Source organism: Peromyscus eremicus, chromosome 7, assembly GCF_949786415.1.
Source record: "Peromyscus eremicus chromosome 7, PerEre_H2_v1, whole genome shotgun sequence".
Taxonomy (NCBI): Eukaryota; Metazoa; Chordata; class Mammalia; order Rodentia; family Cricetidae; genus Peromyscus; species Peromyscus eremicus.
This window is the reverse complement of record NC_081422.1, coordinates 33,585,600-33,603,884: the sequence shown is the minus strand read 5'-3', so window position 1 is coordinate 33,603,884 and position 18,285 is coordinate 33,585,600. Positions and strand designations below refer to the sequence as shown.

At 37.6% G+C, this 18,285-nt stretch overlaps 1 protein-coding gene across 1 annotated transcript; it reads right to left on the bottom strand.

Moving 5' to 3' along the window:
* Positions 1–13,379: 13,379 nt before the first annotated feature.
* LOC131914211 (olfactory receptor 8B8-like) lies at positions 13,380–14,321 on the bottom strand. The gene has a single exon (XM_059266801.1). The coding sequence runs from the start codon at positions 14,310–14,312 to the stop codon at positions 13,380–13,382; it is 933 nt and encodes a 310-aa protein (XP_059122784.1). The 5' UTR covers positions 14,313–14,321.
* Between the last annotated feature and the right edge of the window lie 3,964 nt (positions 14,322–18,285).

Here is an 18,285-nt window from a genome sequence, read left to right as displayed (position 1 = left end):
GGGGCTACAGAGATGGCTTAATAGTAAAGAGCATATATTGCTCTTACAGATGATCCAAGTTTGGTTCTCTTACCCTTCATCAACTGGTTAACAACTGCCTATAACACTAGTTACAAGAGATGTGACACTCCTTCTGGCCTATATGTATGTGGCTCACATAAACCTAAAAAGGCATGCACATACACATATTTTTTTTAAAAAAATTATCTGTGCTAATGATCCTTTCTAGAAATCCAACAACTTGAAACCAAAAGGTGTTAAATATTAAGGAGAAAGAGTGAGGAAGGGGTGCTAAAAGTTCTGACCTTTAAAATAGAAGAAGAAAATTTATGGCACAATGTACCTATGGGAAACATAACAATGATCCAGTGTAAGAACTTTTAATAATCCCAGAATAATCTATTTCTAATCTTTTAGAATTGAGATAGAGTTTTAATAAAAATATTAACATGAGCTCATATACTCTGATTCATGAGTTTCTGGGGCATGGGAGAGATGAAGTAAGTCTTAGTATTATGGGTTGGAGAAGTTGACAAATAAAGGTTCTTGAGACAAAGGCATTATCCCTTATGCCAATGTAAAGGAAACTAACATTTGACATTGTTGTCTCAGAAACTATTAAGGATATTGCGTTATCCTGAGCTGAATTTTCCATGAATATCAGAGTCCGTAAGACAGTGGAGGAATTTTAGGCACTACAGATAGAACTTAGTATCTCAGAGGAACTAAGTATATTGACTTATAATATCTTGGGATAGTTCAGGGACTGTGTGATTAACAAAGTAATAAACTGAGAAGAGATCTAAAGACTAATATGGACCTTTAGTAGATTTGATGAGTTATGTGGTAGAATGTTATTTTAATGAGCTATAAAGGGATGTGGTAGAGCTGAATGATTTAAAGCAGCATGTCAATTAGGTTCCTAAGGTGCAACCATTCAGGTAGAACCTGAAAAAATGGAGGGGTGTGTAGCAGAAGATGTGGTCTGTAAGAGTTATTTGAATGTAATTATGGAAAGATTTTGATTGATCCAGAATTTCTGGTATAAAAATTACTGGAAAGTAAAATGTAGAAATAGCAAGTCAAGTAAGTTGGAAGGATTTAAAAATCTTAACAGCAGTTTACCACAGGATGATAGAAAGAATGAAATATGGGGATGCACAGGTGGTTCCCACTGTATGTCATCCTACAGAGAAAACAGGTCTGAGGAGCTAAATACAAGCACAACTATTCCTGTAATGAAGTTCCATGGTAATATGTTGTGTCCCTCAAAATATTGTATACCCTAATAAAGCTTATCTGAGGATCATAGGAAGAAGCCAGCAGCTATATTAAACATAGAAGTCAGGCAATGGTAGCACACACCTTTTATCCTAGCATTTAGGAGGCAGAGGCTCATCCAGATCTCTGTGAGCTCAAGGCCACACTGGGGAACAGAGCTAGGCATGGTGACACATGCCTTTAATACCAACACTAACCATAAAGGTCTGGAGGTCTGTACAGACAGACAGAAAGCAACAGAGCTGGGCAGAAAGAGGAACTGATGTAGCTGGGTGGAGAGAGGAAATGAGATGGCAGAACAGAAAGGCATATAGGCATGGGTATACAGGAAGTAGGTCTCTTTGGAGACTGAGGTGTAGGTAAGGTGAGGTTAGCTGTGGCTTTTCCTACTCCTCTGATCTCTCAGGTTTTAACCCCAATCTGGCTCTGGGTTTTTTGTTAATAGGACCGTTTAGCAATTCGTGTTACAAAGTTACCAATGTTCCGTGTGAAAAAGGACCATATGCAGAGATGAAGGTCTCACAGTGAGTTGTGGATTTGTTGATCCTCTATTGCTGTGCAAAATACTTGAACTTTAGTGGACACCTAGTGCACCTTAATTCATGATGCCCTCAAAAGTACTAGGATGAATAGGTGGCAGTAGATGGATACAATACCACAGCAGGTGAAAAACTTAAGTTTCCACACTGAGAACAGTTACACTCAAGAGTGCATAGTATAAATTTCTCACATGTAGGAGAACCTTAGGAGGCTGGGGAACATACTCTACATTACACCTGAAAGTGTGAACTCTGATGATGGAGAAGATGGAAAATTGTCTACCCTAGGGAAAGTTGTGCATATGAAGCAGTGTACATGGCTTGGGAGCCACAATAGAATTGTAAAAAACATCAAAAATTGGAAGTTTAGAAATTATTTGACAGTTCAAAGGATTTTCTATCCTTCAATATGGTTTGTGGAAAAGCCAGATGAGCCATAGAAAATATTGTAGATGCCAGGGACTTAAATAAGACAATATGCCTCCTCTACCCTTGTAACAGCACACACAAAAAAGAGAGAGTACATTTGAAAGGAAAAGTGATGTAAGTTATGGGAGATATTTTATTGGCATTGGACCTTGGTAATATTCTCTCTAATACTTTCTTAGGTCCTGACTAACAAAAATAACTTTTATTCACTTGCTAGTGAATAAAACTCGCTAGAGTTTTCCTGCCTGGCCCACAGTCAGGATAAATCTCTATCACCTGCCAGTCCCACAGCCACTCAGACCCAACCAAGTAAACACAGAGACTTATATTGGTTACAAACTGTATGGCCGTGGCAGGCTTCTTGCTAACTGTTCTTATAGCTTAAATTAATCCATTTCCATTAATCTATACCTTGACGTGGCTCGTGGCTTACCAGCATCTTCATATGCTGTTTCTCATCATGGAGGCTGGCAGTGTCTCTCTGACTCAGCCTTCCACTTCCCAGCTTTATTCTCCTCCTTGCCCCGCCTATACTTCCTGCCTAGCCAACGGCCAATCAGAGTTTTATTGATTAATCAGCAACACATTTGCCATACATCCCACAGCACTTCCCCCCCCCTTTTTTTTTTCAAAAAGGAAGATTTTAACCTTAACAAAGTAAAATTACATATAATTTGGGAATTTGGGCGTAGCTTCTCTTACTACTTCCTGCTGGAGGGGGGCGCTGTATCTTATGGAGAAACAAAGAAAATTTTAGAATTATGGAATAGTCCATGAGGCTGTATCGTCTGAGCCAGTTGCCTTCAAATCATTCTGGATGTTGGATCATCTGGGCCATGGTGTCATCGGAGACCTTTCAGGGGGTCTTGGCTAGTCAAACCTGATGAATCTTAATTTTGAACAAATCCATAGCCTCTGGCTTTCTGTGGAAACAAAAGAGACTCTTTTCCAAAGCAACATATCCTTATATCCAAATTTTGAAGTCAAGGTATCTTTAAAATATACATTTTGGCATAACTCAACAGCTTTTACAATCAAATGTTTCTCTGCAGTTAAAAATCCCAAAGACAACACAATCCAGATTCTCTGTGTAATATCCATTTTTACGTGGCTTGTTTTTTATACTACCTTTACTGTCTCTTTAAAGACTTTATTTTTTAAAACTATGTATTTGTTTCTATAACTCTATATATCACCTTTTTTGTCTCTTTCAAGCCTACGTATCTTTTACACACATTGTAAACTATTACATCTGAATCTGTCTTATTGTGAATCTATTGCCTTAAACTGCAGCAGCTGTGACTGCTGGCTCTGCCCACCTCAGCTTCCCAACATGGCCTGGTACTTTACCACTGGCTCTGGGAGCTATCATAGGTCTATGCTTTTATCCAAGCAGCGTGTAGCCCAGAAACCTCTTTTTTTGTTTTGTACCTGCAAAGTCTAAATCCACCATGCAGCTTAATGTGCCACTTGCAGAGGCCTGATTCCTGCCATACTGCAGGTTGAGCACGCACTCCAGGAACCCACCAGTAGTTGAAACCGACAGCTGCCGCTCATTTGAGAGAGACAATTAGGAAGCTGTTTTTAGCTCCGTTTTAGAATCTTTTTTCTCAGTTTTTAGGTGGAAACTCTTGCCCCACGTTGGGCGCCATTTGTAGCTAGAGTTTTCCTGCCTGGCCCACAGTCAGGATAAATCTCTATCACCTGCCAGTCCCACAGCCACTCAGACCCAACCAAGTAAACACAGAGACTTATATTGGTTACAAACTGTATGGCCGTGGCAGGCTTCTTGCTAACTGTTCTTATAGCTTAAATTAATCCATTTCCATTAATCTATACCTTGACGTGGCTCGTGGCTTACCAGCATCTTCATATGCTGTTTCTCATCGTGGAGGCTGGCAGTGTCTCTCTGACTCAGCCTTCCACTTCCCAGCTTTATTCTCCTCCTTGCCCCGCCTATACTTCCTGCCTAGCCAACGGCCAATCAGTGTTTTATTGATTAATCAGCAACACATTTGCCATACATCCCACAGCAGACCTTGGTAATATTCTCTCTAATACTTTCTTAGGTCCTGACTAACAAAAATAACTTTTATTCACTTGGCACTGGGCCATCAGAGTATCCATACAGAGTTACCTATACAGTTCCATTCTTTGGTCTGGAATGATGTCTTGAGTATTGCTCTGCTATCATGACTACCCAGTACAAAAAGATTTCGTTGTAGAGATTATATAAATGTTAACCTTTGAATACTTTACATTTTAGAAAAGCATCTAAAAACATACGAGTCCATGTAAAGGAATGAGAATGGATAAAGAATTCTAACAAGTGAGAAAAGCAAGACATAACTGTAAAATTTGGGGGAGTATTATAGTCAAATAAGACACATCATGAAGAGGATTTAGAAAATCCTTCCAGCAGCTAGGGATCCTGCATGAGATTGACCTAGGCCCTCTGCATGTGGGTGACAGTTGTGCAGCTTGGTCTGTTCTGGGGCTCCCTAGCAGGGATCTGTCCCTGGCACATGAATTGGTTTTTTGGAACCTGTTCCCTATGGTTGATGCCTCCTTCAGCCTTGATGCAGGGGGGAAGAGCTTGGTCCTGCTTTCAAGTTGTTATGTCATGCTTTGTTGACTCCCATGGGAGGCCTTACCCTTTCTGAGGAGTGGATTTGGGGGTCTGGGAGAAAGGAGGTGGGATGAGGGAATGGGAAGAGAGGAGGGAGAGAAACTGTGGTTTGTACGTAAAATAAATTTAAATAATTAATAAAAAAAGAAAATCCTACAGCAGCTAGTACATGTAATGTGAACAAGTTGCACGTGTTCTTGGAGATCCTAGGATGTATGCAGATTTTCATGCTCCACTTTACATCAGTTGCACTTCCTTTCAGTCTTAGTTAGGGTTTCTATTGCCGTGCTGAAACATCATGATCAAAAAACTATGTTAGGAGGAAAGGTTTTATATATTCTTAAAATTCTCAAGTCATATCTCATCAATGAAGAAAGTCTGAGCAGGAACTCAAGGCAGGAACCTAGAGGCAGAGATTGAAGTATCATGAAGGGAGGCTGCCTACTGGCTTGTTCAGCCTGCTTTCTTATGCAACACATACAGTTCTACAGGAGTGTGATATATGGATGACACTAATAATGATAGCAAATGGAAATTAGTATCTAAAGTGATATAAAAGAAGACTGATACCATGTTCCTGAATACAAGAGAATGAAATAATAACTGGTAGACTGAGCTAAACAGCAGAGTGAATATTAATATTTCAAGAGACTTGGCCCTTAACAATCTGTATACTGAGATGGGTTGTATTAAAAGGCCTGATTTTATGAATGGCCCTTCTGAGAAAGGAGAACTGGCAAGTGCTGGTCAGCAACTATGGGAACAACAGATGTGGAAGGAAATATATAATAGAATTCAACAGAAATCAGAGTGCCTGATACTTTTCCATATAGTAATCCACAAACCACTGAGTGTTCCTAGGAGTCAAGAAACAAAATTCTTTTGTCAAAATATAGGTCATTTGACCTCATGTACCACTGTAGGATGATCACTGATTTAACAGAAAGTCTGCTATAAGGAGAGCCAGCTGTGGTACTGTCTGAATGCTCTCCTGTTTTGAGGTTTCTTCTTCCTAACTCATTAGTCCACTGCATTTAAATTCCATTTCACTCAAGTTTTCAGCACACGGTTGTGGGTCTCCACACTGATGTTTGACATAATTAGTCAACCAGATTCTCACTTTTGGGAAGATGGAAATTGCAATGATCTAAGTTGTATATTCTCTATGCAAAGCAAAATAGATGAAACATGTAGTGCTTAATCAACAGAAATGTCACAATATTGGAAACAAAAACCAAGTGTGTCATGATGACTAAGACAATTTTATGTCATCCTATTAGACATTATTTCAACATCGCAGTCTTGAGAGAAATTTTAGATAAAAGATCTTGGAATTTGTTCCATGTATGATGCAGCCTTACTATACTCCATTGTGAAAATTGGCATATTATCTTTCAGAGTGTCTGCATATGTTAGTGACGTATAGGATAGTTCTAGAAGTTGCTAACACCTTAACTGTTACGAGATAATAAAATATTATAAAGTTTTGTCTATATTGTTTGTGGATATATGTTTAAATATGCAAATGAGTAAATAAATCAATATTTTTATGTGATAAATGACAAATATCTTCTGCAAAGCCCAGAGACTCCAATAATGAAGAGAAGATATGTCTACCTGAATGTACTTTCACAGGAAAAAAAAGCAGGACTGTTGCTGGAGAATTTCTCTCCAGCTCCCACCACCAAGTCCCGCCAGTCTCAGAGCCCACTTATAAAATAAACACACAGACTCTTACATTATTTAAACTGCTTGGCCATTAGCTCAGGCCTGTCATTGTCTAGCTCTTACTCTTATATTTAGCCCATTTCTATTAATCTTTACTTTGCCACATGGCTCATGGCTTACTGGTACCTTACATCTTCCTTGTCCTGATGGCGGCTCGCCGTGTCTCCCTGACTCAGCCTTCCACTTCCCAGAATTCTTTTCCTTGTCCCGCCTATACTTCCTGCCTAGCCAATGGCCAATCAGTGATTTATTTACTGACCAATCAGCAACACACTTGACATACAGACCATCCCACAGCACTTCCCCTTTTCTTTTCTTAAAAAGGAAGGTTTTAACTTTAACATAGTAAAATTACATATAACAAAACAATTATCAAGCAAGAATTACAGTTACAATATTAAAGAAGAGATCCTATCTATCTTATATTTGTAAGTTTAAGGTTTTATATCTAACTTATCTTTTATTATAACTAAGGAAAATTGTAAGTATCTAGTCTTTAACCACATCAAAGACCTCAGAAGGATATACTACTACCTGAGAAATGGAGAAGGATATAAGCAACTTTTAGGAGTCTTGTAGGGTAGACAGAGACAGCTGGCAGCCTGGACAGTCATTCAAAGTTCTCTTGTAAAGTTGGGGCATCTGTCTTCAGCCCACAGGCCTAGAGTCTCTTATTCACTTTTCTCTGTGTCCTGTAGAATGTCTGGCAGATTTCTCTGCAAAGCAGGAACCTGAAGGACCATTTTGTCAAGCAAAGTTCAGTGGTCACCTTTGTATGGGTCCTGCATGTCCAGTTGATCAGGCAGTCCAGGCAAGAACAGTTTCTTGCCCAAATGGCTATTTTTGTCAAGGTGAAGATAAACTCCGTATGGAGTGTCTTCGATGCCCATCCTCCTCTCTGAAGTAAATCGGTGCTGTCAGGAGCAGACATGTCTCACTGTCCAGAAAGTCTAAATTTTTAAAACATTTTAAATGCCATATTCTGTAGGTCTTTGAAGTGTTTGAAGACTACCTATCTATCTGAAATATAACTATGTATACCTAGAAGACTTAACTAACATGGCTACAAATATGATTATCATAGATGACTAATTATTAATCTATTTTTTAATTATCCATTATAATTTTAAATGAGTTACATAAACATAATACCTCAAACAAGAATAGAAATATATATACAGTATAACAAAATTAAGTTTAAATTTGTATCAATAAACTAAAATCTATAGCAATGTAAAACATTTTAAACAAGTTGTTACTCTTTCAAAGTAGGTTCATTAATCTACCCTTTCATCCTATCATATCTAAACTATCCCCTTTTTTTCTTTAGAAAGAGATTGTATTTATAATCAACCTGCTTTAAATAAAAATATTGTTTTTTCTCTGTCCCACACCAGAGGGCTCTTCTGATTTGGGACACAAGAATCTCTTAACCATTTTTTTTTTTTTTTGAGCAATATGTCTGGGTTTAGAGGGGGAGTGAGCCAATTCCATCTCTAAAGCCAGCTTGGTATATTTGGGAATTTGGGCGTAGCTTCTCTTACTACTTCCTGCTGGAGGGGGGCGCTGTATCTTCTGGAGACAGAAAGAAAATTTTAGGATCATGGAGTAGTCCGTGAGGCTGTATATCTGAGCCAGTTGCCTTGGAACCATTCTGGATGTTGGATCATCTGGGCCATGGTGTCATCGGAGACCTTTCAGGTGGTCTTGGCTGGTCAAACCTGATGTATCTTAATCTGGAACAAATCCATAGTCTCTGGCTTTCTGTGGAAACAAGAGCAGAGACTCTTTTCCAAAGCAACATATCCTTATATCCAAATTTTGAAGTCAAGGTACCTTTAAAATATACATTTTGGCATAACTCAACAGCTTTTACAATCAAATGTTTTTCTGCAGTTACGAATATCAAAGAGAACATAATCCAGATTCTCTGTGTGGTAGTCATCTTTACGTGGCTTATTTTTTATACTACCTTTACTGTCTCTTTAAAGACTTTATTTTTTAAAACTATGTATTTGTTTCTATAACTCTATATATCACTTTTTTTGTCTCTTTCAAGCCTACATATCTTTTACATACATTGTAAACTATTACATCTGAATCTGTCTTATTGTGAATCTCTTGCCTTAAACTGCAGCAGCTGTGGCTGCTGGCTCCGCCCACCTCAGCTTCCCAACATGGCCGCGGTCCGCTTTCCGCCAGCTCTGGGAGCCATAACTCTCAGAAATAGTGGGTCTACACTTTTACCAAAGAAAAAGAAACCTCTTTTTTTGTTTTGTACTAGCAAAGGCTAAATTCACCACACAGTTTAATGTGCTACTTGCAGAGGCCTCATTCCCACCATACTGCAGGTCGAGAGTGCACGCTAGGAACCCGCCAGTAGCTCAAACCGGCAGCTGCCGCTTATTTGAGAGAGACAATTAGGAAGCTGTTTTTAGCTCCGTTTTAGAATCTTTTTTCTAAGTTTTTAGGTGGAAACTCTTGCCACCACGTTGGACGCCATTTGTTGCTGGAGAATTTCTCTCCAGCTCCCACCACCAAGTCCCGCCAGTCTCAGAGCCCACTTATAAAATAAACACACAGACTCTTACATTATTTAAACTGCTTGGCCATTAGCTCAGGCCTGTCATTGTCTAGCTCTTACTCTTATATTTAGCCCATTTCTATTAATCTTTACTTTGCCACATGGCTCATGGCTTACTGGTACCTTACATCTTCCTTGTCCTGATGGCGGCTCGCCGTGTCTCCCTGACTCAGCCTTCCACTTCCCAGAATTCTTTTCCTTGTCCCGCCTATACTTCCTGCCTAGCCAATGGCCAATCAGTGATTTATTTACTGACCAATCAGCAACACACTTGACATACAGACCATCCCACAGCACAGGACCACAGAAAGTATAATTAATGTTATGAAACAATTACATAAAATCATAGAAGTTGATGTTTGTATGTGTATAGTGTTGTGTTAGTAGTGTTGCACAAGAGTTCTGGTAAAGAGGAGTAAAGAAAAGGGCTCAAAAATGGATAGGGGTAGAGGAAATATAAAACACAAACCTCACAACTGTGTCTACTTTACTTCTTCATTTTCCAGCGGGGTACACACGGAGCCTTTGCAGCACTAGCCATGAGCAGCAATAGCAGGCTACTCAGGGAAGTCAGTGAATGAAGTCCACAGCTTCATCAGGGAGTTCCCTTTGCTGTCTTTACATTAGAAGATAATTTTTAATTATTGACCTAAAATTCAAAGCTGTCCCAGTAAAGTAGAAACATCCATTTCCTAGTGCACTGACAAAGATGGAGTCTATGGTTTCCAGGTCTAACACTCAGTGGTGACAACTTGAGTACAATTATATTTTCTCTCATATTTTTAATACTGCTGTTCACATACAACCAACAGCAAACATGTACTCATCATTTTTTAAAACAAGTCTATGAAGTGCATATAAAAACCAATACCTCCTTTGAAAAACCTAATACATGAAATGATGTTGACTATTGAGTCAGCTAAGCTTTTTCCCCCAAAATGTTTCTCCCTGTAAGGTTTGTAAACTGCATTTATGCTTCCAAAGTTAAGTTTACAAACAAAATTAAAATAGTGGTATCATTATAGAAGCTGACAGTCCCTAAATAGGAAACATATGATTGTGAGGGTCTTCAAATGTTACATTAGTGACCTATTTAAAACTAATTTGTGTAATACTAAAATAAATATCTGAGTAATATTGAAATCTATCATGAGTGAACACATACATCCCTGCAATGTCTACGAAGGCTCTCAAAAGACAGAAATATTTTGTTACTGAAATAGATTTTTATTCCATAAACAAAACAATTTTCCAACAGCTATTGTACATTACAAAAAAGAAAAATATCTTCCCCCTCGTTCAGGTCTTTTACACAAGTAAAAATCATTGAATAAAACCAAGAATGTTGATGGTAAAACATTTGTTTGGGAAACAAGTGATCATTTTGAACCATAAACCAAGTGTTAAACCTCACTCTGCATCCAAAACCAATCAAGCGACAGAAAATCACCTAGGTTCAATTTCTAATACCTAAATATTTAATGGAGAGTAGATAAACAAGTGTAAATGGTATTACAATTATCTTAGGAAATATTTTAACTGTGAGGTGTGTATCAGACGAGCAGTCTTCCACTCAGTCATTTTTTTGGCCTGCTTTCTCTGAAGAAAGCAAAATCTGCTATTCTCTCCTGAGAAACAAAACACCACAGTTTGACATATTCACGAAATAAAACTTTCAAATGCTTGTTGCCCTCAAATCAAGGAGTATTTTATTGCTTTATATTGCATATGAGAATTGCAAATGAGAACAAGAAAGCAGGGGTAATTTAGTTCTATCTAGTTTTTCTGACCCTCTGGACATTTTTTTCTTAGCAAGTAGCATATACCAACATCATATCTAATGAATCCTACAGTATTTTTTATAACTTATTACATATATGCTATTTATTGACCATTCTCATTCCCAACATTCCTATCACCCTAAAACACACAACTGTTTGTTACATGAAATTTTACTATATTAAATCTAAAACCTTCCTAACTTTCTCATATTCATGTCCATTTATTTTGCCTGGTGACCAGCAATAATTGACCAAGGACATCACTGTGATTATCAGGTAGGGTTAACCATTAAAGCCTGGTGGGCTAAACAGTATGAATGCAATTAAAGGCAGCAATCCCTCTTGTCCCAGAATCTATCAGTAGCCAATAGTTGAGAGCAAAAGTAAGTTTCTGTGAACTCTTTCCTGTCCTTGACTGATTGTCTGGTCTTGTGTGGGCCCATTGAAGATGAAGCAGTGGTTGTATCTGTCTGGAGTACATCATTGTGTAGCACTTTACCCTATCTGCTGATACACACATAGTTCCTGCCTCCTCTCCTTCAATGCTCCTGAGCCTTCAAAGGGCGATAGAAATTACTTATTTAGGGCCAGGCCAATTATCATTGACTATTCTCTGTACCTTATACAACCATGAATCTCTACTTTATCATTATCTATTTTAAGAAGAGGTTTCTCCGATTAAAGCTGCAAGCTGGTTTTGTTTGTATTTATAAGCATGAGTATTTAAAAGGCAGTCTGCTATGTCAGGTTAGTTAGTTAACTATCAAAATTATGTTCTATGCATAGACCTAACACCTCCCCAGACTACGGTTGTCAGTCAGGCTTACAGTATTAGACACTGTGAGATATTCATCACCACCAAGACAGTCAAGCCAAAGTCTGCCACAAAAGAATCCTAAGAACTTCTATTTTTGCATTATTTTATTCACAAATTTCTTCTGCTTAATGCACTAACAATTATAACTCACTATCAAAACTCCTTAAGTTTTTCTGTCTTCTTCATTCCATGCAAAAGGATCCATATTTTCTGTTTTTTTTTTCTGAAAATGCTGTTGATGTATATTCATCAGGACAGTAAGTTCTAGCAAAGATTTATGAACAGTGGAAGGTAATGACAATTCTAAAGCTCTTCAAATCAACAAAAATGAGAACAAATTCCTGTTGAATTTTCATTAATCATTCTTCATGTTAAGATCCTTTATTTGCTTTTTATGTATCCCTTTGACCTGTGCCCTACTTGTGCCCTATGGCATTCTTCTAAAACCATATTCTTTTAACAACAAGACCTGTAAAATATTTAAGATGATTTTTTGCAAATGAAGTCAGTTCTGAACCCTGTTGTCTGCCACCTACACTGCCACAGCAGTCATGCTATTTACCAATAGAAAGAACCATCAAACTGTCCTCTTGAAGAAACACTGATGCAACAGAATCCCTGTACTGGATTTCTATACCATGCAGAAAAAAATAAAATGTTTTGATACATCACTTTTGTGAAATAAAATGAATGTAGACAGAAAGTATGATAGAATGGATGCAAGACTTGAAAATCAGAATATAATGTATTATTCTGGAACCTTTATTCTCAGAACTGTGTGCCATATAAATTATTAAAATAACTAAACTCAAGAATCATCATATTATAATAAATATATATTGATGATCTCTAAAACATGCTATTGTCTTTAAATACAAAGTATTAGACATCTGACAAAAATGTTTAATTCATATTATTTACTTCTGCAACATGAGTTGTATTTAATTTAACAATAATGCAGAAACGGGCTCATCTATTAAACATTGGTATTTTGGAGTGGAGGACAGAAGACATGATATCACGCTCATATTTTATTTTGAATGTCAAATGATACCTGTATGCTAAAAGGAATCCAGGCCATCCTAGTAATTTTTTTAAACAATAACAGGAATTATTCCCTATTTTCAGGAATAATGTCTATCGCAAAAATGAAAAAGTAAAATAAACTCTGCCCTATTATTAAAAGAGGAGAAATGGTTAAAGGATATATTCTACCCATGGTAAAGAAAAAAGCTACTATAAAGTAGAAAATGAAAATGAGCCCTTGGCTCGGCCTGGGAGGAGGGAACTGGACCTACCTGGACTGAGTCCACCAGGTTGATCTCAGTCTGTGGGGAAGGCTCTGCCCTGGAGGAGATTGGAATGGGGGGCGGGCTGGGGGGAAGGTGAGGGGGGCGGGAGGGGGGAGAACAAGGGAATCTGTGGCTGATATGTAGAACTGAATTGTATTGCAAAATAAAAATTAAAAAAAAAAGAAAATGAGAGACCTCCAATTTCCCTCTCCATAGTTAAAAAAATCTGATATGAAAGATCATAACAATAAAATGCATAAATTCTCTGTGGTATAACTATAAACAAAAAGAAATTCTGATTAAAAGATTTTCTTGTTCAGAGTGTTTCTCAAGGCTGCTTTAACATCTTTGTTCCTCAAGCTATAAATTAATGGATTCATCATGGGAATTACAGTGGTATAAATAATTGAAGATATTTTTCCACTATTTGTTGGTCCAACTGAGTTGGGCTTGAGATACATAAATGCACCAGATCCAAAGAACAGAGAGACAGCAATTATGTGGGAACTGCAAGTACTGAAGGCTTTGGACCTGCCCTCAGTGGACCTCATTTGGAATATGCTAGAGATGATGAAGCCATAAGAAATAAAGATGATCACAGTGGGCACAATGATGTCTTTTCCTGCTACAATGAAAATCTCTATCTTATTAATATAGGTGCTGGTACAGGAGAGCTGCAGCAAAGGGAGGACATCACAGAAATAGTGGTCGATGGTGTTCCCATCACAGAAGGTCAGTCTCAAGACACAACCAGTGTGGATTATGGCACCAGAAAAACCCATGAAGTATGAAGCAAGCATAAGATAGGAACACACCTTGGGAGACATGACAATATTATACAAGAGTGGATTGCAGATGGCCACATAGCGATCATAGGCCATTGATGTCAGGACATAACACTCAGAAATGACACAAAAACAAAACAAGTAGAACTGGGTCATGCATGCCACGTAGGAGATAAAATTTTTCTTTAGCATGAAGTTCATTAGCATTTTTGGCGTAATTACAGAAGAGTAACAAAAGTCTACAAAGGATAAGTTAAAAAGGAAAAAATACATAGGGGTGTGAAGGTGAGAATTCAGCACAATGAGAATAATTAAAGCCAAGTTCCCCAATGCTGTTATCATGTACATTACTAGAAAGAGCAGGAACAGGGGTATTTGGAGGTCAGGCTGGCCTGTTAACCCCAAGAGAATGAATTCAGTTACCACAGAGTAATTTGCCACAGCCATTTTTTAAAATAAGACATCCTGTGAAACAAAATTAAATGGTGCTATGTGAGGATCATGCAAGACTTACCACAGCTGTTTTACAGAGCTAAGAGCAGGACTGTCAAATCCTATGATGACTGCAGTAGAAGTCAAGAGAAAGGGAGATGGTAGATGCTCATAACAGCATTGCTCTAGTCTCATCTCACTATTTCTTTTTGTTTCATCTCTTCCCCAATACAAACAAACGCTCTAATGACCTGTTTTCACAATCCATCCAGACTGAACTCTGGTGAGCTAGGGCTATGAACACTGTTTCAGATGTAAAACAAAAGAACCAGAGTCTAGGAATGGTGAGGATTCTGCTACCATCACATTAGATTCCATGTGAGAACTGTACATGCAAAGTGAACTTGCTAATTAAACATCACAACACAGGTATCTACTGACTTTGAAAATGACTCTGCTTGTTGCCCAAGACATCCATGTCGAAACATCTCTCGAATTTTAGGACTTTGCCAAATGAGAAGAAAATGGCACAATTCTGGTCCTTGGACTGTGTATCACTATAACAAAACACATTTGGGGACATATTACATGAAATGCACTCTATGTGCAATCTCATTTATATTCACACAAAGAGAGAGTATGAAGCTGGCTGCTAGAATGCAGGAAGTGAAAATTAGATGATTTAGGTTAAAATGAAATAAAGTTCAATTATCTAGCATGATGAATTTCTAGACTTTCCATGTATTAACAAATGTTAGCTAGCCATGTTACATTGTATATTCAAATTTCTTAACATGATACAACTTAAAATAGTGTTCTCATGCAAAAGTTTCCCAATATCAAAGGAAGCAAGTGCCAATTAGCTTCATTTTAAAGTTATTTCACAATGAATCAAAGGAGCATATACCAATTAACTACATTGAAAAGTTATTTCTCAGTGAATTGAAAACAATAAATTATACATACATACATATTTATATACTTCAAAGGTTATATATATATATGTATATATATATATATATATATATATATATATATATATATATCTCAAGTTGTAAAGATCAAGAAAGTAATACGGCTATTTACAAAGCTTACCTATTCCTTATCATTGTTATTTACTGCTGAGGTCCTTAATGGAGAGTTTCGAGCTCTGCTAGATTGGTTCTTTTTATTCTAAGAGCTTGTGTCACAACAAATGCTCTAATTCTCCAAACTTGCTCATAGTTTTTAAAGGTAACCCTTAATCCACTAAATTATCAGAAGAAAATGAACATGTTGTCTATTATCATACCCACTGAGAAAATAGTCACTTCAAATGAGTTTAGTAAAATAATGCACTTGGCTACATGCAAAGTAGAAGCTTACTCGATATCTTCCCAGGATCAGACAGCTGATGTAAAGAGGGAATGAGCTGACAGCACTTTCATACTGTGCTCTGATGGGTAATTCAGATGTTGGGGATTTGAGTGGTGCACACATTTCTCTATGGGGATTTACATACTCTGTGCTTGAGCCAATTCTGAACCCTCATCTTCCAATCACTTCCATATCTTCAGGGACATCTATTATTGTTTTGGTTCTTGTTCACAGTCTCTAGTGATAATGGTACATACATGCCCCTAACTATTTGATGCAAAATATATCAATTAATATATTAACACAGTTCAGGTATTATCTCTTGCAACATTTCTCTCAAATCATATATTTTTTAAGCATATCCTCTGGAAGTGAATCTTAGTACTTCATACAGGCTAGGCAAGTACTCTGCCATCAAACTAATTTTCTCAGCCCTCAAAATCACTGTAATATATTGTGTATTTTTTTTAAAGTTTTACACTTTCCATAAATTCCTACTTGAATGTCCCTTTTACTCTCCTTAAACACAACGCATTAATGATTGGGTCAGCAATTTCTGCACCTGCTGTAGAGCAGAGTGAGGACTAAAAACTTGAAAGGTCTGTATTTTATTCCTCTCTCATACACTTCTTTTTTTGGATAAAATTCATACATTTATTTAATATCAAAAAATTAAGGTTACATCGTCTTGATTGCCAGTATATATATAATACATGTTAACATATAAATAATATAAAATTATACAAAATAAGAAAAAGAGAGTTTTAAAAGTTTCTGATTTACAACAAAGGAATTTCATATTTTATCATAAAGTAGTATCTTAATTTAATTTTGTTGCAGTAATAAAATATCATGAACAAAACACCTTAGGCAAGGAAGGGTTCATTTCACTATGATTCCAGCTTACAGAACATCACGGACAGGAAGTCAAGACAGACAGAGCATCACATACTCAGTGAAGATCAAAAACTCATTAAAATATACATGCTGAGAACTGTCCATTTTGACCATTTTCCCTGGGATTATGAGTGTCTTCAGGATGAAGGCAGTCTCTAGCACAGTATGTTTCTATGAAAACAATTCTTTTTAATTAGTAACTCATCTAATATCTTATTCACTTTCCTCTTGACTTTAATAATTGTAGTGAAGACACATCAAGGAAAAGCATTTTAGGCACCTTCAATAACTTCTTCAGCTCTTGCAGTGATACAGTGAGCTAGGTTTCATTATTACAAATGTATCAGTGAAGCAAAATATGGCAGGATAAAGTAACTGTCAAGATCAAATGCCTAGGGAACAGCAGAGACATGACCCGAAATCACATTTCCCAACTACAGAAAGCATTAGTTCGACATTACTACAGGGTAGTAATACACCAAAGCTCCCATCTCACATAAGGTATCATGTATACAGAGAATCTGTGAAGATATTCTGGACAAATTTCATCTCAAGAAAATTGAAACATTCTAAGTCCATTCACAGATCACATACTGAGGTGCTGTTAAGGTCTACAAAGGAGCAATGGCATCTCCTTAAATATTATGGGGGTTGTTGTGAAATGATTGGGTGCTTGGAACATCTTTAAATTTAGAAATGTAATTTCCAAGGACTCCATGATGCACTTTCTTAGGAGTTTTCACCCATGGTACATGGGACTTTTCAATGATGCTGCATGTTTGGGTTAACCCATGCTCCTGAACATAAAAACATCTCATTGATATATGTGCTGGTACAGGAGAACTGGAACAGAGGATAAAGATCACAGAAATAATGGTCCATGGTGTTTCTGTTGCAGGACAATCTCAGAACACATCCTATATGAATCATGGCATCAGAAAACACCACCAAATATGACCCAAGCATAAGATAGGAGCACACCTTAGGTGACATGACATTATACAAGAGTGGATTGCAGATAGCTACATAGCGATCATAGGCCATTGCTGTCAGCACGTAACATTCAAAAATGGCAAAAAAAAAAGTAGAGTTGGGTCATACATCCCATATAGGAGATAATGTTCTTCTCTAATTTGAAGTTCATCAGCATTTTGAGTGTAATCACAGAGGAATAACAGAGGTTAATGAAGGACAAGTTAAAGAGGAAAAAGTAGGGTCCTCTTTACTAGGTAACACACACACACATACACACACACACACACATACACACACACACACACACACACACACACACACACACACACATCATTTCTTTGTGTCTTTTGCATAGAGAGTGGATTTCTACCCAATCTACTGAGGGCACAGACTTCAGGCTCAGACAGAGCAGCCAAAACTTTCACCTTTCTCTCTGGTCTTCAAAACAAAAGTCACAACCTCTTTATCTCCTCTCTGGATCTCCAGCTACCAGAGTCAGATGCCAGTCTTTAGATATTAGACTGGACCCCTTTTTAACAAAGTATCAAGTAGACTCACTAAGGGTGCAGCCTGAGACTCATCCAAGTGTGTCCTCCAGGAGAGTGGGTCACCTGCCTTTGCAGCAGTGCCCCTGTCCTGTCCTATACTCACTCTGCATTTGCAACTTGGAACACTCAGCCTGCTCTCACCTTGGTCTGCATCCTGTCCTTGCTTGTGATAAACTCTGCAGAGCCCCCTGACACCCGGGTGATGCCTTTGA

Coding starts and splice junctions, on each gene's coding strand:
- LOC131914211 (XM_059266801.1), bottom strand. CDS start 14,312: ATGGCTGTGGCAAATTACTCTGTGGTAACTGAATTCATTCTCTTGGGG.